This window comes from Pieris napi, chromosome 12 (genome assembly GCF_905475465.1).
Source record: "Pieris napi chromosome 12, ilPieNapi1.2, whole genome shotgun sequence".
Classification (NCBI taxonomy): domain Eukaryota; kingdom Metazoa; phylum Arthropoda; class Insecta; order Lepidoptera; family Pieridae; genus Pieris; species Pieris napi.
Window position 1 is genome coordinate 4078323 of NC_062245.1, and position 22703 is coordinate 4101025.

Consider the following 22703-nt stretch of genomic DNA (forward strand, 5'->3'; position numbering starts at 1 on the left):
AAAAAGCGTCTCCTAGACTTCGCCCGAGAACAGGGGGCTGTTTTTAACAGGCCGAGCGAGAGAAAACAGTGCGCCGGGAACGCGCCGCGCTGCGCATACGCAGGCACCACTCACCATGTGTCTGGCCTCCTGCCGCCTGCGGGTGACTCTGACAACGAGACATTCACTCCGACAGAGAGACGTGTTACTGAGATTGACGAAGACGACCGTTTCCCATCTTTGTTATAAAGTTTATTTTTTAAATTTTAAATAAACTTTTTTGAATCATTTTTGTTTTTATATAATGCCATCCTGTGTAGTAGTAGTCTTTTAGGACAAATCACCTTCCTATTAAAACAATGTCCACATTTGGCTGTCTAAAACCTTAAAAGGTCACTAAGTTGGTTCAAGCAACACCTTTTATACTATGTTGTACACACACTATTACTGCCTTTTACACGAAATATTCACTTATAAAAAGCAGTCTGATTGAACTCTTTTCACTTATGTTTCTTCTATTTCTGTCAAATTGTGTTTACACTACGATGAAAAGAGATACATTTTGCTTTTTGAGCAAAGAGAGAATAATTTTATTTTATTTCTATAGAGTATTAGAATAAAAAATTCTATAGAGCAATAATAATTTATTTTGAATACAAAATATTATCGGTTTAATAAGGTAATTTGGTGTCCGTCGACAGGTTTATTTATTCCCAAATTTCTTATGCGCATTCGGTGGTAATCGCCGCTTACTCTATATGCACGAAGGATGTGTACCATTGTCACTTTCATCGTCATCATCGCGTAGACTTTACCTGCATACATAAAAGTTTAGTATAAATAATGTGGTTCTAATTTCATAAGGCAATGAGAGCAAAATAAAGCCATCTATTCAACTTTACCTTTTTGCAGTGTCACAGACCTCAAGAGGCCGATAGCGTGTTAAGTAAGTTACATATGAAAGCCCAAGAATGCTTGGTCTCATTGGAAAAAGAAAATTTGCGATAGAAGGTGGAAATAAGTAAGAAGCTTATTGAACAGGAGATGTAACTTAATGAAAAGAAGAGGAATTAATGCGACTCGCCTCTGATCAAGCCATATTAAGAAACAAAGAAAGTATTGTCAATAGGCTGATCGTCGAGTGACAAGTCAATTTGTATCATTATTCTTGTTTTAGATTTTTTTGCCTTTCGGTTCAAAGATACTTTATTTCTCAAAGAATTACATTCACTTAGCGAGAAAATTTAGAGTAAGTTAGTTATGTACATCGTGTTATGAAATTATTTGAAAATACACTATATAAAATAAAAATATTAGTTCTAACAATATGTACCATATTTGTTACAAAAGTGCAGGTAGGTCGCATCGATTTTACAACATGTTACAAGACGCTCGTTCGCAGACATAAGTAAATGCTACAATAGCTTCTTGATGTTTTGTAAATACATTAATAATTATTCCATTAATTCATATTAAACTTTTACGATTGTTACAGACACAGATATAGAATATGGTTGTTTATATTTTTGTTATTTTATAGGTATGTTGTTAATTATATGTTCTTTTAAAAGTTTTTTAAATTTGTAAAAAGGTTTTATTTCTTTTAATCTGGGTGGCAATGTATTAAATATTTGTGCGCCTTGATACATAATATTAAGTTTTCCGTAATTAGTCCTTGGTTGTATTAAACATAATGTATCAATATTTCGTAATGGATATTTTGTATCTGATTTTTGTGTAAAGGATAGATTTATATGAATTAATTTGTTAATAATTTTGTATATTAAAATTGAGGTATTGTAAACGTATGTCTGGTTTATACTCATAAATTTGGTATCACTGTATAGTTTTTCAGTTGGAGTCAAATAATCGTAATAGAATAATGTCTTCAATAATTTATTTTGCATAATTTGTATTTTATAACGATTTGTAGGCGCTGCAGTGCCCCATAGTTCGATTAAGTAGTCTATATGTGGCTTTACCATAATATTATATATAATGAGTCGGACTGACTTTGGGAAGCAACGCACACTGCCACGCAGCACGCCAAGAATAGAAGATAATTTGGATTTAATTATGTCAATGTGCGGCTTCCAAGTTAAACGACTATCCAATACAACACCAAGATATTTTTGAGTATTTGTTCTAATGATATTACATCCATTAATAGTAAGAGGTACAAAATCGTATATTTTCTTATTTTTTGCCGCAAAAATTATATAATTTGTTTTTTCTGTATTGATAGTGAGTAAATTAGTTTCTAACCAATCACTTAGGCAGTTTAAATCAATTTGTGCATCTTTCACGATTGTATCTATATTACTACCATAGTAAAACAAACTTGTGTCATCTGCATACAACGTAACATCACCCTTTAACCCTAAGTTGCTAATGTCATTAATATAAATCAAAAATAAAAGTGGCCCCAGTATAGATCCTTGGGGCACACCACAATTTATTGGAGTAGCATCACTCATAAACGTTCCTATCTTAACTATTTGCTGGCGGTTCTCAAGGTAAGAGCTAAATACTTTTAATGCTGTTCCTGTTACGCCAATATCGTTAAGTTTTTTTAAGAGAAGTTCATGAGAGACGGTATCAAAGGCTTTTTTAAGATCAACAAATATGCCTAATGCTATTTGTTTTTTATCTAACTTAAGTTTAATTTTTGTTGTTAGGTCTATTGTAGCAGATAACGTATTCGATTTAGGTCTGAATCCGTATTGTTTTTTGTATAATAAATTTATTGAAGCTAGGTAGTCATTAAGACGCAAGTGTAATATCTTTTCAAAAATTTTTGATAACACTGGTAGGACTGATATTGGTCGATAATTACCAGGATCAGTACGATTGCCTGACTTATAAATCGGAGTAACCTTGGCTACTTTAAGGCTGTCTGGAAATATACCATTACTTAAACATTGGTTAATGCAACTCGTTAGGTTGTTGACAACCAGGTTTTTAACACACTTTAGTGCTTTCGTACTTATGCCATCAATACCTATGGATGTGTTGCTATTTAAATTGCTAATAATTTTAAGGATTTCATCCGTGGTAGTCGATATTTCTGATAGAAATGTTTGAGACTTTGTTTTAGAGAGAGAAGTAATTATGTTTGTAGTGGTATTTGCAGGTTTTGAGATTTTTGAGGTTAGAATTTGCCCGATAGTAGAAAAATATGAGTTAAAACATTTACAGATCTCTATTGGATTAGTTATTGCAGTTGAATTTATTTCTAATTTGGTAGGCATACTGGTATCTTTTACTTTATTATTTGCTATACTATTTAGGAGATTAAACATTTTGGTTGGTTTTTTTATACAGTTTTGAAAAGCCTTTTGATAGTAAGTACTTTTAGCTGTTTGTATGGTTTGGGAAACTTTGTTTCTTTTGTTTATAAATTGTTCCTTTATTTCTATATTATTTGGTTGGGATTTACATTGCTTCCATAAAATATTTCGTTCGTTTATGGCTTTAATTATATTTTTATTTACCCAATCAGTTTTTGGTGGATTTATAATTTTGATTTTTCGAATTTTGCTGTCTTTAATGTTATTAATTATTAATTTTTCTATGTGATTATAGTCTAAAATACATTTTGAAACATCGTGCTCAACTAGCTTAAAAAGTTTTTCATAGTTGAGAGCTTCATAATAAACCTTCTGCTTTGTTTCTGGCGAGTATTGCTTTAATTCTAGATATATCTGCTTATGGTCCGACATTGCTGATTCAATAATAGCTAAGTTGAAATTATGTTCTTTTATGTTGGTGGATACGTGGTCTATTATTGTTTTGGTTGATGATGTTTCACGAGTGGAGTAGGATGAGTCCACTCGATTAAGAATTGCATATCCATTTTCATTAATCGTCTCTGTGTAATTTACTGTGGCATGATCTTTTTTGAGCAATAAATCAATATTGTAGTCTCCAAATACTATAGCTCTTTTTCTCTTTTCTAATTGAAGTGAATACTCATCAAGGAATTGATTAATTTTTGAGCGATCAGGCTTATAGACTAGTCCAACATCCAGGTTATATTTATTGATATGTATCCATAAGTAGTGTATATTCGCGATACAACAGTCCTCTATTAGACTATGGCTTAGATTGTTATGTATAAAAATTGAGACTCCACCACCTGTAGTGTTTGTTCTAAAGTTATAGTGATGTATATATCCAGGTAAAATTAGTCTTTTTGCTTGTTCATCACTTTTGACCCATGTTTCTGTTATTACAATAATGTGAATCATATGTCTAAATGAGTTTAGGATACATTTCAGTTCATCAAACTTTCCTTGACCCACAATACTTCGAGCATTTAAGTAGAGGAATTTTAGTGAACTTTCCGTTGAATATATTTCTTTGTATGTGTTTGCAAGTTGGTAGTAAATTGTATTACTTTTTATTCTATCTGTATGTACTTGGCCATTCAGTCTTCCGACGCCGTCGCCATAATTTTGGCCAATATCCCCTGCGGTGACCGGCCATATTGGGGGATATGGAGGGACCGAAGGGTCCATTAGTGGTTGCTATTCGCAACTGAGGGAATCTTGGCATTGAGAGGAAGCCTGGCGTTTAATTAAATTTGGTTGTTGGATAACGTAATTTTTTATGTTGTAAACCTTGCTTTTCTTCGATGGCTGGTTAACAGTCTCATTTCTTTTATCGTTGGTTCTCGACGATTCAGGAGATTCTGATGGAGTTCTCTTATTTTTATCCGTTCTTGGTTTTAAGATTTGTTGGTTTCGGTTGTTCAACCAGACTATTTTGTCATATTTAAGGATTGCCAATCTCCCTTGTTCTCTTTCCCTGTTAACTTCAATTTGTAATTGTTTTCGTGTATTAAGAACATCTGGAGGGAAGTCTTCTTTTATGTAGTATGGGGTAGAATCCAATTTTTTCTTATTTTTTTGGATATCAACTTTGAGTCCAACTGTAGAAAGCGTCAGGACTATTGGTCTGATTTTTTCTGTTCTTTTACCAAGCCTCCTAACACATTCAACGCCATTGTGATCACATTTGATTTTTAAAGTATTGTTTATTAAATCAAGAACTCTGTTTTGTAAATCGCAATAGGTTTTTTCATTTTCTTCCACTCCAAAAAAGAGCAGATTTTTCCTCCTAATTGTTCTTTCTAACTGGTTAATTTTTATAAGTTGTTGTTCCAATTTTCCTTCCAAAACTTCATTTTTGGTTTCTAGCTGTTTAAATTTTTCATTTATACTACGGTTGATAGTTTCTTTTATATCCTCTTTCATTTCCTGCATATCAGTTTTTTGCTGATTGATTGCTTCTTGCATTGCCTCTAAAATACTTTTTATTTCCTCCATATTTTATTTATTGTTATTATTTATTTTTCTAAATACTTATCTTTGTATTTTATCAGTAATTAATTACAAAAAAAAAGAAAAAAGAAAAAGAGGATCAAGACACTGATTTGAACTCGAGATTACTTGCATGAGGCAACGATTTCCGCAATCGGCTAACTGGTTAAGTATGTAACGCTTCGAAACATTGGTATAGATGCTGTTTTCTAGTGACGTTTGTCGCGAATGACTAATACATCCTCTGTTAGTCATGTAGGTATAGGTTTTCACTACTGACAAAAAATCCACAACACAATAGTGTCACAAGTCACTATAGTCACAATAATACACTTCCGAAATCACACATTTATAGAAAATATAGTCATTTTGAACGAAGTAAGTCGCGTATAAATTTATAAATTATTGTTCTGTTCACAGTTTATTTTAAGTCTTTTTTGACGGATTTTGCACTAAACTATGTATGTCCTCGTTACCTTGTGTTAGTATGTAACTTTTAAACACATATTTGAACTTTATTTTCCACAAATAATATTTTTAAAAGTAATAGAAATACGGAACTTGTGTTGACACGCGCAACCCGCACTACCCACTTTGCTTGCTTGATAGAGTCTGGCTAATGAAAGTTGATACTGAAAAAGCGCGGCAGATTTAAAAAATATTAGCATGGCAGCCCTAAAGTAAAAAGGAAAGTTGGAACAACTCACTTTGATACTTTGACATTCATTTTTATTTTACTAGTGGATGCTTGCAATTTTTAGGCTTATAGGTTTTGTGGACATAAGTTTCATCTAAATAGATTATTGGCTTGCCTTCTGCACGTTTCGATGCAATGGTACGCAAAAAGCGATGTCTCCATGCAGCTATATCATATCGTTCAATTAATAATGAACGTTCATTTTGTTTTTCTTAAATTCATAACCGTTGGCTAATAATCTCAAGACTCTCTATAAAAGAACAATAACATTATCTAAAGTAACTAAAACTAATATGTACTTATTTAAAATAAAAAAATATCAAGACATTTTGACCGAACTTTAGTGTTGTCATATAAAAAGTTTGCAAAAAAATCCAGTATCTACTTTCGTTAGCCAGACTCTAGTTCCAGGTGGTTTGTATTAACTACCCCAAGTGCAAAAGGTACGTATGTAGTAATAAACATTGTTTACTGAAACTCATAAGGAGTATTTTAATCCAAAAAGTCCCTAATGCCCTCAAATTGCATCATTCTCATTGATTTTTTGTCATAAGGTTTTTATACTATAGACTATTGTGTGCATTTAAATTTAAAGGTATAGAGCAGAGGATGATATAACAAGGAAACGAAAGGGAATGTTCAGGTGGTTTGGCCATGTGTAATGTATGAATGAGAAGTGGTTTACAAGTACGATAAACAAGGCAACCGTTTATATTATAAAGATATTACCATGCCTTGTTCATGCAAGATATTACGTAGACATTGTCGTACATACCTGAACCAAAACCAGGAGGTACTAGAGAAGGGGCTAGTTAAACACATAATTGACGACGGCATGCATGGTGAATGTCATGAAGGTGGATGAAGCGTGTGAGGTATGTCAGGACCATAGCAAGTGGAGATCCCTGGTCTCTACCCCTTCGGGAAAAGGGCATGATAATATAAGTTAGTAAACAGACTATTGTGCTCCCGTCAATTTTAAGCTTTTAGAGATGACGGCTTTCGCACCATATTGTACATTGAGCACAAAGATATAATTAGAGCTTTGCCGGGATCTGAACGCATGGTCCCAGGATTGATAATTGACGCTTCACGTATACTAGTAAACAGTAGTAATATCAATAGTTATAGTAAATATTACCGACACAATTCCGTCTACCGTATCCGAAAGCCCCAAAAGCGTTGGGATTCAGACCGCTGGTATCCAGCCAACGCTCTGGTATGAATTCTTCTACATCAGGTCCCCATGTGGGGTGATGCATGGCCCCATACAGCGCTACAAAGCACAGGTGGCCTTTGCGTAGAACCGCGTTCTCTAAAACATAGTATGAAAAATTAATTGCTATTAATTGTTTTATTAATACTATTGCTCACTAAAAAATTCTGACTTTCCTATTACGAGGAATATTTAATTAATAAATAAAAAAAGTCATATCTTTTTAAATGTAAATGACCAAAAGCCACTACTACTACAACGTTTCTAGTTATCGATTTTTTAAATATGTGATTGCTTACTAAGTTGTACATCTTCAGTAATAACTCTCGTACTATACGGTACACCAGGACACAGCCGCATAGTCTCTTTAAGTACCATTTCAATGTACTTAAGTCGGGGTAAGTCGTCTTTGGTAACGTCTCGGTTGGAATCACCGAACACTTCGTTTATTCTTTAAGATAAAAGAGAATGTTAATGATTAAAGAAAATATGTACATACCGCTAAACCAATTCTTATCAGAACAAATCAAAGTTTATTTCCTTTACTGTGAGTACTGCCAAAACTATATTAATTTTTATATAGTATACATAATAGAATTGCGGTTCAATCCAAATAAAAGAAGTCCAGTAACTAATTGTTTAATTTTCGAAAATAATTATTCAATCCTGACCCAGATAGAAATTTTTTTTTAGGAAAAAATATGGATACTTCGATTCTATTAATCGAAGTACCATGTATTACTAGTTGATATTGTAACTTTGTACTTTCGATCTTGGTTTATTATTAGTATTAAACAAAAAACATCATGTAAACAACTTACTCTTGGTAACATTTTTCCTGTACATTGGTGTATGTTCCGAGCAGCACCAGACAGTAGGAAAGTATTGCGGAGGTGGTCTCAAAGCCGGCCAGAATCATACTGTTCGTTTCATCTTTTAAGTCTTGTGTACTCAATTTGTCCGATGACTCCAGTAGTCTTTCTAAGAACGGCTTAAATTTCGTGTCTAAAATCAAAATTTTGCTAAATTCAATTACTAAATTTTGCTTTCAATCCCCATTTCCACAGAACATTGAAATTTAATCTAAACATTTCTATGAATAAGACAAGTCCAGATTGAACATGGACTATTTTTTGTTTAAAAGTTAGATTTCTAATTTAATTTGTTAATGCAAAGTTTAATATAAAAGTTTTATTATGATTGGTCATCATCATAACCATGCGTTGAGGCGACGTATGTGACATTTCTTCCGATTTTGCCATCACAATAGTGGTATTTATTCTCACCACCCACCCTGTCATCGAACCTGTTTTTGTAGGATTATTTTTATTTAACAAATAGATTCCGTTTCTTTTCATTTAAATAATATTTGTGATTTTGTAGTTTTATGTTGCCTAAGCCAAAACTATTACGAAAAAGGGACTTACTAGATTTTCCATCTTGTTCCTTATCTTGGCTCTCTATTTTTCTCTTTAAAACCTGTAAGTTGCAATGTATTTTAATAGTAATTATTTCATAATATGAGTCATGTGAAAAAGGTTCTTTTAAAAAAAAATTATGACTTAAACATTTTCTCATCTTTAAAAGAATTTATCATTTTTGGGTCACCTTATCGTCCTTCAATTTCAAGTATGACATATTCAAGTGTCCAAGGTGTTTTAGACTTTTACAGAAAATGCGAAAATTATTGTTTTGTACTGTTACTGTTGATTATTGTACTTCTATATATTAGTTTAGAAAGAGCGTTTGAGTTTCGCATTCAAACCAAAAAGAAACTTTTGAGATATATTAATAATAATATTATATATATATATATATATAATATATATATATATATAATAATATATATAATATATATTATATATATATATATATATATATATATAATATTATTATTAATTATAATCAATTACTTACAGTATTTGTTAATTCGTGCGTAATTTTGACGTGTTGGAGTTCCTCTTTCTTCATGTCGGATATATTGTATAAGCAGTCAAAATAGAGCAATGGGTTCATCGCTCTCTTCGCCAGTAAGTTCATAATATCACCGAAAGCCATCAAACATTTATTATTAAATTCATTCTGATCATAGAGGTCTACTCCTGCTGTTGTAACTGTAAGAATTCATATTCTAAATTATGTTCGTATTTTCTACGTAAAATTAAAGAAAGACAAGCAAAAATACTAAAATACTTAGGTTAGTTGTTTATGTTTTTTCGTGGTATAAGAGATTTTTTTTGTGGAATAAATTACGTATACCCCCGTGGCACGACTGCTTGGGGCGAAGAGTTATGTGGTACTCGCGCTCTGTGCATACCCACGTCTCCATCAACCCTCGTTCTAGACGGGGCGTGGTAACAGGGGAGACTTGTCCGCGACCAGGCCTTAACTTACAACAAATAGTTTCCATAGCATTCTTTTCTAAACACAAGTGCTGATCAAATGGATCTTTGCCAGCGTTCTCCTTCCATTCCTGCACGAGCCGCCGACTTTGCAAGTTGAATATTTCCATGAAACCGTCCAGTACTTGCTGGTTGAAGGTCGGGTTTATTAGCTTGCGGTGTTCCTTCCATACTGAAACTGTTATATAAAAATAATTTTAATATGTATATTGTAATCCTGTTATGGCTAATGCTCATTTATTTATTATTAACAAGTTTGTTCTAAATATGCTGCATAAAGATAACATAGCATAAATTTTATTTAACAAAAAAAATTGATGTATTCTAATCTTGTTTAGAATTAGCTGAAACTGTGAAGCTCCCGTTGCTTTCTATTTATAGTTATTTTTGGTTTATATGTAAGCTTGGATTTTATCTCTACTCGTCTACTTGTCTATTTAGAATTAAGAAGTTATAGAAATCCAAGACTAAGGATTGTATCGCCCCACTGTTTTTAATGTTTGATTGGTCCTAGCGTTTCAAATAGAAAATTAAACGTCTCGTCTAACACGTCAATGTCAAACGTATCTACCGTTAGTTAAATCATCAGCTCCATTACAACCCTCGTCAGAATTCGAAATACATATTCCTAAAAATATTAACAAAAAGGTATGTACTTGATAGTTACAAGATTCGCTCTTAGTTTTGACTTTTAATCTCACTCTATGACATTCTACTATGGATGAGAGAGAAGTACCTGGACTGAATAGCAGACCATTTCCGACAAAAGTTTTCGCTAATTTCTTTGCGATACCTGACCGGTGCATACTCGAAGTCAATACTGTGTTGCAGTCGTCGGGATCTGTGATAACTGAAATTTATAAAACTCTTATCAAATCAAATAATTTTATACAGTTGAGATAACATAAATCCATTTTGGTAAGTAAAACTTAAAGATTTCGACACGTTAAATCGTTAAAATAAGTAGGTATTTTACGAACCTTTTATCGTTAATGTTCTAATGTTTAATTATAATCGATATATTTATACTTTAGACTAGAATCAATACCATATTTGTACCCTTTAAACGGACAGATTTTTATTTTTTTAAACATAACCGATTTTAATAATTGTAGATTATAAGTATTACAAGAAAACAGGCAAAGTATTTAAATTTTATTAACGCAGTCACAAGCCAATCTGCTGATGATGGTTGGTTGATTTAATATATAAAATATAGATTCATTTGATGAGTGTGAGAATTTGCTTTGCGCCTTTACTTGTCACTCATGATCACTAATTGCAGTGGCGAACGTTCTTTTTCAACATTAAAACGTATTAAAAACGAATAAAGGAACACGATGGGCCAAGAACGTCTTAATCATCTCACTTTGTTGATAATAGAGCATGATTTGCTTAAAGAAGTCGATATTAAAAGTGTTATCTCTAAATTTGGCCATATTAAATCCAGAAAAAAATATTTGTAACAGTTTTGTTTTTTTTAATACCCTAAACTTGAGAACCTAAAGTAAACCGAAGGCCCCTTGACAGAATTTGCTACAGGCCCCGCGCTGGCTTAATCCGGCACTGGTTCTAAACAAATAATATAACGTAGTTTGTATACTTACTATAAAAAGGTATGGGACCAAAATAGATTAAAACTATATCACCGTTTTCAAAAGAAAATTTGAATATTTTCTTTATGGTTTCCCATACTTCTGAAAAGGTAAAATTTTAATATTATAATAATGGTAAACTTATTATTAAGAAAATCGAATTGAAAAATATTGTTTTAATAACCGCGCTATGTGTTCGGAACATGGCAATTAGATGGTGAGATTCCAGGTCGATACGCTAACCATACGGTTCGAATATACAGTAATTATCTTCTTTTCTTTTCCTTTAGTCGCGTCCTTCATTACAGAAGATTCCGTTTATTCGGCAAGCCTTAGGCCTGTAAGGACCTCAACATGGTCGATCCAGTGAGTAGAGGATCGTTGCCGGGGTCTCGTGCCTTCCACTCTACCGGTCACCACAATATTATCCAAGTTATCGGGACTTTGTGTACTAATGTGTACAAATGTGTATATATTTTCTTATTTACAATTATTCTTATTTTTAACTTTTAATTTAATTTTATTTATTATACAGCGTTACACACGATCTTCATTACTCATCTTCATTATTTATTTTATTTTATTAGAGGCGCAAACTAGCTGCTGTGATCTCTGGCAGAATGACCAGCGCTGTGGAACTTTTTGCTCCTCTGCATAATGCTGAGCCAGGGCCAATTACAACCACAGTACACACACATTGCACACTGGAAGCGAACTGAATGGCAAAAAGGAATTTTTTAATTTTTATTGTTTTTGATGTCTTTTTTTTTTCTTTAAGTATTGTTATTTTGTGTGTTTATGTGTGTGTGTTTTCGTTTTTAATAAATGTTATGTCTATGTCTATGTCTACTAGGATCAGGATCCTTTGGACTGAAGAAAGGCAGGATGTCACTTGTAGTAGTCTAATAATTGTAAAATTCCTCATTTTCGCTGTGCATGCTGACTGCATTCCCTGGAAACCCGCCGTTAGCACCGCATTTCAAGGGTATCTATTTTCCTCCTCGGATGCAGGCGAGCCCGTGGTAACCGAGTTGCATGCCTTTAAATGTTTCCATTCTTATTTTAAACCTCAGCACCACCAATTTCTAGAGAAAATAGTGCAGTGGGTTCTGTACACCAGTTTAGGTTTCATTTTAAATTTGGGTTAAGCTACTTCATCTGCCCTGACCCCGTATCTCCTGTCGGGTTGTCTCACTGCAGTGGCAGGTCACCGATGTGTGCGTGGAAGTGGAGTTGGTTTGGAGAGCCTATTTTACAGATTTCATCCCCTTTACGATTTAACACAAGTTTGTTCAATCGTGACAAAATGAAAAACAGAAGGTATCCAAACGAAATGCATGAAATAGATAATTTAATTAGAAATTATTTTATATAAAAAAATCAGTGGCGTTACAACCTCTTTAGGTCTGGGCCTCAGATTTCTGAATATGTTTCATGATCATTTTTAAATCTAATAGAAATTATATTATATTAGTAGATATTATAATATAAACGTATAAATTTAAAGAAAGACTTACTTTCCGTGTCACCAGAAAATAATATAGAAACATTTCCCAGGAATGGTATACCACCGGGATAAACTGGAAATTTTCCCGGATAAAAATGTACCCATGTGTACAAATATAGACAACATAATGCCGCGATAAACAAAATCCACATTATATGACCGTTATAGATTCGAGAAAAACGATGAAATAATACAATTTAGTTTAATAGCATGCTCATTACAAATCAGTCGATATACTAATTATAATATTAGGGACCAATTCACAGCAACTTAAAAAGCAGTAGGTTCTCAATATTCCGGTCAGATTGGCTACATTTATCAAACCTCCAAACCACCTCGGTTGTACTCGGTGTATATGTCTAGGCCACTGTCAAAATTGGTGATAAGAACAACACTCAAATATGTTCTTCGTTTGACTATGATTGGTTGAAGTAAAACCTTGCTTAGGATAATAGAACCAACCACTAACCAGATAGATCAAGTGAAAGGCCTAGCGGCCGCAAAACTTTACATCGCAATAATAGAGGACCTGGACGCATAGCGAGGAATATTTTTATAAGGCCGTCAACGCGCTCGTGACCGGTCTTGCATTGTAAGTGTCCTTAGGTCACTTAACAATAGGAGTCTTGTGCTCGTTTGCCTAATGTTCTAATATAAAATATGCAAGAAATCACGGGAGTTCTTTATTCGTAAAACGAACTTCTACAGAACCCAGACAAAAGAAACAAGCCGAGGTAACGTTCTACTGTTTTATTTGCTTATAATTAAGGTTAATTATGTACTAAGGTCATTGTTAATTAATTCTTTATGTTTATATTACAGTTTTCTTATTTGAGATAGTTGTGATCCAACCTATACTTACAAAATTCAGCATACATGCTGAGTTTCAATGAAATAATATATATAGATATATTCAAATTTAACATATTCAAACGAGTATGTTTAAAACCGGGTCGAAACTTTTCCTATACCCTCTGTCTTCTTTGCCGATGAGTAGGGATGCCTACAAATTCAAATTTAATGACGTGGAATAAGTGATACATGTATCTTATGTTCCATAATAATCATATTTTATTTATTTTTTTATTTTAACTTTTTTGTCCTAATTCTAGTAACGTTTTAGGAAATTACTGTTAAAAAATTTTTTTGTCTGTTACATTTCGAGTTGGTCCCTGGCGAGCGATAGCGCAGTAATGGTCCTTGTTAAATACTACTTTTATTACCTAATACTACTTACTTAATTATATTACTGTTATTTTCGTATGCTGTCTTGAGTTCTTAATTCCCGAGATAGATCTCGAGATAACGTGAAGAAAAAAAGCTTTATATTAGGTATGCTAAGGTATCAATTTAGCCGTTATTGCATCACTTCTCGTCGATGTTCCTCTATTCATCCAGCCCATGTTACTCGCTAATAATGTTGCTTTCAATTAATTAAAGAAATTGTAAGGGGCCATAGGCATGCAGGAACCCAATCGCCATGTGTCTGCACATCCTGGTGGTGACTCTGATGATTAGACCTTCACTTCGACAGAAATGCTAGTAAAATTGACGAAGCCACTGGATAATCGGCTTCCCATCTTTGTTTTTTTTGTTTTTATATATTGGCAACCCTCGTAGTATTAGTACTTCAGGGCAAATCGTATATTATAGAGACAATGTAACTCCCTAATAAACAAAATATTCATATGTAATACCACAAGAGCTTCAAAATTATCGGGTATTTCCCGATAGGTTCGTTGCAAACAAATATAGTCGTCATGACGACTATATTAATTGTTTGCAACGAACCTTGAGGGAAATACCAGATAATTTTGAAGCTCGAGTGGTATTCGGGGGATTATTTTTCCGACCCAAATGTCGGCCAATAGAATTGCACCATGAGACGAAATGTACAGTTAACAAATAAGAATTTCATAATGAATAAAACAACTACTTAATACTTTTCTTGAAGCAACGACCAGAGAAAATTTTCACAAAAAATTTCAGTATAATACCATGTAGGTTGTACCACGTGACGTCGAATGGTGCAATTCTATTGGCCGATATTTGGGTCGGAAAAATAATCCCTTATAAAAAAACAGTCTAATTAATCTCTTCCCTAATGTTTCCTCTCTTTCTGTCAATTGTGTTTACGCTATGAAGAAAAGTGATACATTTTGGCTTTGTTATTGATTGATAATTTAAAAGATTTGCAAATTCTATAGAGTTGTAGAATAAAAAAAATATATAATAGTGGTAGTAATTTATTTTACATACAAAATATTATCGGTTATATAAGGTAATTTGGTGTCCGTCGACAGGTTTGTTTATTCCCATATTTTTTATGCGCATTCGGTTGTACTCGCCGCTTACTCTATATGCGCGAAGGATGTGTACCATTGACACTTTCATCATCATCATTGCGTAGACTTTACCTGCATACATAATAGTTTAGTATAAATAATGTGGTTCTACCACTAATACTGGCCATTGGTACGTGAAATCTAAAAGTAATGTGTCAAGATATTGTGTTGAAAACATATGCCGTCCTCCTTGGGTGAGCTTCGTAGGAAACGGAACCACGATCAAACATTGTTTATCTCATATCAAAATGTATTCTGAACCTTAAACAACCTTTTTAATCCAAAAAGTCCATAGAGGCCTCAAATGACATATTTTTCATAAATTTTATTGTGACATAAGTTTGAGCAATGTGGGTTGCATTACGTGCATGAGCACGTAGTGGATATGAAAGGATTTTTTTTAAACCTTATATTGTCTTAACTAACACACTAGGTAATCAAATTGCACTAGGCAAATTCCCTTCATCCCTGAAAATTGCTAACGTAGCTCCACTTTTTTCGTCTGGTCATAAAACCCATTAATTACCGACTGATATCTGTGTTACCAGTATTGTGCATCCTTGAAAAGGTTTTACGCAATTAAATTAAATTTTATGTAGAATCAATTAATTTCCTTTCATCATCAGCTACGGTGGATCTAGGTTCAAAAATAAAACTTAAATATTAGATCCTTGGTCTCAGCCTACCTCTTCGGGAAAAGAGCGTGATAATACAAATAAAAGAAGAGACTATTATGCTGGCACCCTTAAATTTTGAGTTTTTAGACATGACGGTTTTCTTACCATTTCTGTACATTGAGCACAAAGGAAGAATTAGTGTATTGCTCGGATCTGAACGCATGGTCCCAGGATTAATAATTGTAAACAGTAGTAATAACGATAGTTGTAGTAAATATTACCGACGCAATTCCGTCTCCCGTGTCCAAATGCTGCAAAAGCGTTAGGATTCAGACCGCTGGTGTCCAGCCAACGCTCTGGTACGAATTGTTCTACGTCAGGTCCCCACGTGGGGTGATGCATGGCCCCGTATAGCCCTACAAAGCATAGGTGGCCTTTGCGCAGAACTGCATTCTCTAAAAAATTAATAGCTATTGATTGTTTTATAAACACTATTGCGCACTACAAAATTCCAGCTTTCCTATTACGAAGAATATTTAATTAATGAATTAAAAATAAATAAATAAAGTCATATCTATTTAAATGTAAAAAACGACAAGCCACTTCTATTACAACGTTTCTAGTAATATGTCTTTGCTTACTAAGTTGTACATCTTCAGTAATAACTCTCGTAGTATACGGTACGACAGGACACAGCCGCATAGTCTCTTTAAGCACCATTTCAATGTACTTAAGTCGGGGTAAGTCGTCTTTGGTAACGTCTCGGTCTGAATCACCAAACACTTCGTTTATTCTTTAAGAGAAAAATACTGCTAATTGATAAAAGAAAAGTATGTACCTAACGCTAAACCAATTCTTATCAGAACAAATCAAAGTTTATTTCTTTTACTGTAAGTTTGGATACTGTCTAAACTATATCATAATTTCTAAATAAAATTGAAAGGACACCACGCGCTTCAAGCCAAATTAGAACAACTTTTTGAACGATAAATTAAGTCAGGTTAGTAAATGTTCGATTTTTGAAAAGAATAATTAAATATTAAACTAAGAAAACTTCTTGTGAACAACTATTTACTCTTGGTAACATTTTTCCTGTATATTATTGTGTGTTCCTAGCAGTAGCAGGCAGTAGGAAAGTGTTCCGGACGTGGACTCAAAGCCGGTCAGAATCATACTGTTCGTTTCATCTTTTAAGTCTTGTGTACTCAATTTGTCCGATGACTCTAGAAGTCTGTCTAAGAACGGCTTAAATTTCGTGTCTAAAATCAAAAACATTTAGTGTTACTTTAACTTAGCTAGGCTAGGCTTTGAATTGTCTTACTCGTACAGAACATTAAAACATGGACTGTTTCTTGTTTAACAGTAGAAGTAGAATGCTAATTCAATTATTTTATTCAAAGATTCTATATAAGGTTCAAGAGAATGAAAATATAAAACGAAACTTCTATTGTGATTGGTCATCATCACAATCAAACCAATATATAATCCCATTAATAGTTTTTATTCTCACCACTTCATATTATCTAGGTATTATTATATTTAATTGTCATTGATCCTGTTTTAAATAATATTTGAAAGTCGGATTTTGTAGTTTTATCTTGCATAACTACGAAATGCCAAAAATGGACTTACCAGATTTGTTATTTTGTTCCTTATCTTGGCTCTCTCTTTTCCTCCTTAAAACCTATAATTGTAATTATTTAATAATATCGTGAAAAATGGTTTAGTCTTAAACATTTATAAGCTTTAAACCACCTCACCTAACCTAACCTAACCAGACGCGTGTGACGCCTTCAAATTCAAGAAAGATGAATTCAAGTGTCTGGATGCGTTTAAGAAACTACGAATCCACTATTATTGAAAACAATTATTATGTGAGTTATGTAACATAACGTTGGTGAAGTTACATATACATATTCCTTTATAAAAAAAACAGTTAGGTAATGAAAAGGGCAAGCGAAACGTTAACGATCTTACACTTGTAGCCAATAGTAGGTTTTTCATAGATTAATAAATTGTAATATAATATAATATTCTTGTTTCCGTGCAATAGGTTGACATCATTTATATTCTTCATTAGTAACATTTGTGTCATTTAGTTTTAAGAACCCGTAAATAAGTCAAGATAAAGTTTTTTGTCAGTTCTTGGTCGGGGCTCTTGTTTAAAACGATTAAAGATAGTTAAAAAACCTAAGCTATTTGCGGGCCACCCCACTCGGAAATCCCGTGATCTACGCAGCCCGAATATGGTGTTCCATTTATTTGAACATCCCTCCAACAACCGCCATCGAACTTAACTGAATTAGTTTGGGAAGCAACATCCGAATTTAAACGAAACAAAAAAAGAAATTATATAAGGAAAGATGCCATGCCCACGTCCTGTTTCTGCGGAAGTCCAACAGGAAAAGACTTACATCTTCAACGAATATCAATAATCAATTACTTACAATATTTGTTAATTCGTGCGTAATTTTGACGTGTTGTAGTTCTTCTTTCTTCGTATTTGATATATTATAGAAGCATTCAAAATGGAGCAGCGGGTTCATCCCTCTCTTCGCTAGTGCATTGAAAACACCACGGAAAGCCGTCAAACATTTTTTATTAAATTCATTCTGATCAGTTAGGTCTACTCCTGCAGTTGTTACTGTAAGAAATCATATTATTTTAGTATTTTCTGCGTAAAATGGAAGAAAAACAAGCAAAAGCACTAAAATTCTGAGTTAGAATGCAAGCCTTTTATAAAGTCCATGTTTTTGCGGTTTGAATAAAGATTTTATTTTGTGGAATGCACTACGTATTTCTTCCGCGGCACGACTGCTTGGAGTGGAGGGTTTTGTGGGACTCACAATCTGTCCATACACACTAAAACCCCACGACGCCACTAACACTCTTTCTAGAAGGGGCGCACTAACAGCGGACCCTTGTCCGCGCCCAGACCACGAACCCATATCAACTTACAACATACAGTTTCCAAAGCATTCTTTTCTAAACACACGTGCTGATTAAATGAATCTTTGCCAGCGGACTCCTGCAATTCCTGCACCAGCCGTCGACTCTGAGAATTGAATGTTTCGATGAAACCGTCCAGTACTTGCTGGTTGAAGGTCGGGTTTATTAGCTTGCGGTGTTCCTTCCATACTGAAACTGTTATATAAAAATAATTTTAATATGTTTATTATAATTCTGTAATGGCATATGGTCATTTATTTATTATTACCTAGTTTGTTCTTAATTTGCTGCATAAAAATTATAGCCTTGTTTAAAGATAACATAATTTTTTTTTAACAAAAAAATTGATGCATTCTAATCTTGTTTAGAATTAGCTGAAACTGTTAAACTCCCATTGCTTTCTATAGTGCGTTTCTGTTTATATTCAAGCTTGGATTTATTCTCTACTCAGTTAGTTTAGTTATCAGCAACATTTACAACCCTGTTTGTCGAATTTTAGTCTTATAATTTTGTCTAACTTTAGTCTTAGAATTTTGTCGAAATTTTAGGTACTTTATCATTTTAATAAGTTAATAGGTATTCCTAAATAATAATAAAAAGATAACGTTAGATTCAAAATCGACATTCACCACTAAGGAAGTTTTTAATAGATTCGAGATTCATAGTTCGCTCTTAGATTGCAGTTTTTCATTTTAAGACATCTACTACGGATGAGAGACAAGTACCTGGACCAAATAGCAGGCCGTTGCCGATGAAAGTTTTCGCAAATTTCTTTGCGGCACCCGACCGGTGCATACACGAAGACAATACTGCGTAGCAGTCGTCGGGATCTGTGATTACTGAAATTTTTATAACTTTTATGAAATCAAATCTTTTATTACACTTATATACTTACTTATCTAAATAACAAAGATTTTGGTTGGTAAGTACAACGTAAAAACTGATTTTAGTACCTTGAACAACAAGTATTTAAAAAGATAAATAAATAGATAGATAATTAAGCAGCCGTACGAATTGATAATTATAATAAATATTAGAATTTTAGACATTCGTGTTAAAATACCGGGAAATTAAAATTAATTTTATGCATGATATTAGCCACCGGATATCTGGACTCTATAGCCTGGTGTACTCAACGGACCGTCAGTTTGTGGCAGTGCAGTGCGCACCAGCCCATGCAGAATTTAATATGTTTTGATTTTAAATGAGAAATACGACCGACATATACGCGTGACGGTCGATCGAGCACTGTAACAGATGAAGCTATTTTAATTATTGTATGCCTGATGCGAGAATCAACCGTGAAGTGGAGTTTTGAAGTCCATATTGTAATTTTAAAAACTATCAGGTCATAGCAACTTGAACTAAATTGAATAATTATTTTTTATTCCATACATAATTAAATACATCGCTGTACATAAATTATTGCAATGTGGGCTCAGTACTAATGTTTTTAAATTATTCTGTATATATATTATGTTTGTTGTATGTCCTCACTTCACTTTCAATAATTGATTAACAATTGATATTGAACAAAACATATTTTTTTTTTTAACTAACCGAAACCAAAAACACTTAGGTATACTTACTGTAAAAAGGTATGGGACCAAAATAGATTAAAACTATATCACCGTTTTCAAAAGAAAATTTGAATATTTTCTTTATGGTTTCCCATACTTCTGAAAAGGTAAAATTTTAATATTATAATATCTAACGAACTTATGTATTTACAAAATTTATGTTTAATAAGTGCGCATGTTTAATGTGTGCGGAAAATGGCAATTAGATTTAGATGTTGAGATACCAGGTGGAGAAGCTAATCATAGGGTTTGAATATACAGTAAATATCTTCCTTTATTTTCCTTTAGTCACGTCCATCAGAAGACTGAAAATCGTTTGGTGCTTTGCGGATTGCACGTTGCAGGAATAGGTATCAAAGTATCATGTTGATGTTTTTGTCAGACAGATTTTCACGGGACAAGCAAATGACAAATTGTTGTCTTATAGTAATTGAATATTTCCAATTTCAATTGAACTTGAACTCACGTCGGATTTCGTCTTGAACTCACGTCACTTTTAGGAAAAAAGTGTGTCTTGTTTTTTTTCACAAAAGTTTGATTATCGCGGCAAAATGAAAAGCAGAAGGTGTCCAAATGAAATGCATGAAATAGATAATTTAACTACAAATTATTTTATACTAAATATTAACAAATATAAACGTTTAAATTTAAAGAAAGACTTACTTTCAGAGCCACCAGAAAGTATAGAAACATTTCCCAGCAATGGTATAACACCAGGATAAACTGGAAATTTTCCCGGATACAAACGCACCCATGTATACAAATATAGACAACATAATGCCGCGATAAACAAAATCCACATTATATGACCGTTATAGATTCGAGAAAAACGATGAAATAATACAATTTAGTTTAAAAGCATGCTCATTACAATTCAGTCGATATACTAATTATAATATTAGGGACCAATTCACAGCAACTTAAAAAGCAGTAGGTTCTCAATATTCCGGTCAGATTGGCTACATTTATCAAACCTCCAAACCACCGGTTGTACTCGTATATGGCCACTGTCAAAATTGGTGATAAGAACAACACTCAAATATGTTCTTCGTTTGACTATGATTGGTTGAAGTAAAACCTTGCTTAGGATAATAGAACCAACCAGATAGATAAAGTGAAAAGGGTAGCGGCCGCAAAACTTTACACCGCAATAATAGAGGACCTGGACGCATAGCGAGGAATATTTTTATAAGGCCGTCAACGCGCTCGTGACCGGTCTTGCATTGTAAGTGTCCTTAGGTCACTTAACAATAGGAGTCTTGTGCTCGTTTGCCTAATGTTCTAATATAAAATATGCAAGAAGTCACGGGAGTTTTTATTCGTAAAACGAACTTCTACAGAACCCAGACAAAAGAAACAAGCCGAGGTAACGTTCTACTGTTTTATTTGCTTATAATTAAGGTTAATTATGTACTAAGGTCATTGTTAATTAATTCTTTCTTTGAGATAGTTGTGATCCAACCTATACGTACAAAATTCAGCATACATGCTGAGTTTCAATGAAATATTATATATAGATATATTCAAATTTAACATATTCAAACGAGTATGTTTAAAACCGGGTCGAAACTTTTCCTATACCCTCTGTCTTCTTTGCCGATGAGTAGGGATGCCTACAAATTCAAATTTAATGACGTGGAATAAGTGATACATGTATCTTATGTTCCATAATAAACATATTTTTTTATTTTTTTTATTTTAACTTTTTTGTCCTAATTCTAGTAACGTTTTAGGAAATTACTGTTAAAAACATTTTTTGTCTGTTACATTTCGAGTTGGTCCCTGGCGAGCGATAGCGCAGTAATGTTCCTTGTTAAATACTACTTTTATTACCTAATACTACTTACTTAATTATATTACTATTACTTAATACTAATTTTTGTAATTTCTTTTATTCAATATATTATTTTCGTAAGCTGTCTCGAGCTTATCAATGAAATAAACTGGTATTTATGAAAGAATATAACGAATTTCTCAATTTGAGTTCTTAATTCCCGAGATAGATCTCGAGATAACGCGAAGAAAAAAAGCTTTATAGGTATGCTAAGGTATCAATTTAGCCGTTATTGCATAACTTCTCGTCGATGTTCCTCTATTCATCCAGCCCATGTTACTCGCTAATAATGTTGCTTTAAATTAATGAAAGAAATTGTAAGGGGCCATAGGCATGCAGGAACCCAATCGCCATGTGTCTGCACATCCTGGTGGTGAATCTGATGATAAGACCTTCACTTCGACAGAAATGCTAATGAAATTGACGAAGCCACTGGATAGACGGCTTCCCATATTAATTGTTTTTGGAACGAAGTTCCTTATCGCGCGTTGTGAAAGGGGGCTAGACGGAAAAAATTCTTACGAAAAGTTGTCACGACACTTTTTTGCTATTTGCTATTGTAATACACCGGTTCTCGTCCGATCACCGAAGTTAAGCGACGTCGGGCGAGGTCAGTACTTGGATGGGTGACCGCCTGAGAACACCTCGTGATGTTGGC

The 22703-nt window shown here is 33.4% G+C and overlaps 1 protein-coding gene across 4 annotated transcripts; it reads right to left on the bottom strand.

Moving 5' to 3' along the window:
- Positions 1 to 608: 608 nt before the first annotated feature.
- LOC125054648 (cytochrome P450 4V2-like) lies at positions 609 to 21163 on the bottom strand. Of its 4 annotated transcripts, none has more exons than XM_047656660.1 (10): positions 20875 to 21163; positions 20221 to 20310; positions 19357 to 19470; positions 18641 to 18826; positions 18130 to 18326; positions 8644 to 8695; positions 8038 to 8221; positions 7516 to 7667; positions 7142 to 7315; positions 609 to 794 (listed from the first exon to the last, which is right to left on the bottom strand). In XM_047656660.1, exons 1-10 carry the CDS (start codon positions 21011 to 21013, stop codon positions 643 to 645), a joined length of 1440 nt encoding a protein of 479 aa, XP_047512616.1. In that variant the 5' UTR covers positions 21014 to 21163; the 3' UTR covers positions 609 to 642. The 4 variants fall into 4 exon arrangements, with proteins under 4 accessions (XP_047512616.1, XP_047512614.1, XP_047512615.1 ...); XM_047656658.1 differs by lacking the exons at positions 18130 to 18326; positions 18641 to 18826; positions 19357 to 19470; positions 20221 to 20310; positions 20875 to 21163 and adding exons at positions 9134 to 9330; positions 9611 to 9796; positions 10355 to 10468; positions 11226 to 11315; positions 12731 to 12917; XM_047656659.1 differs by lacking the exons at positions 609 to 794; positions 7142 to 7315; positions 7516 to 7667; positions 8038 to 8221; positions 8644 to 8695 and adding exons at positions 14951 to 15137; positions 15964 to 16137; positions 16324 to 16475; positions 16758 to 16941; positions 17315 to 17366 and having other exon boundaries at positions 20875 to 21151.
- Positions 21164 to 22703: the final 1540 nt, after the last annotated feature.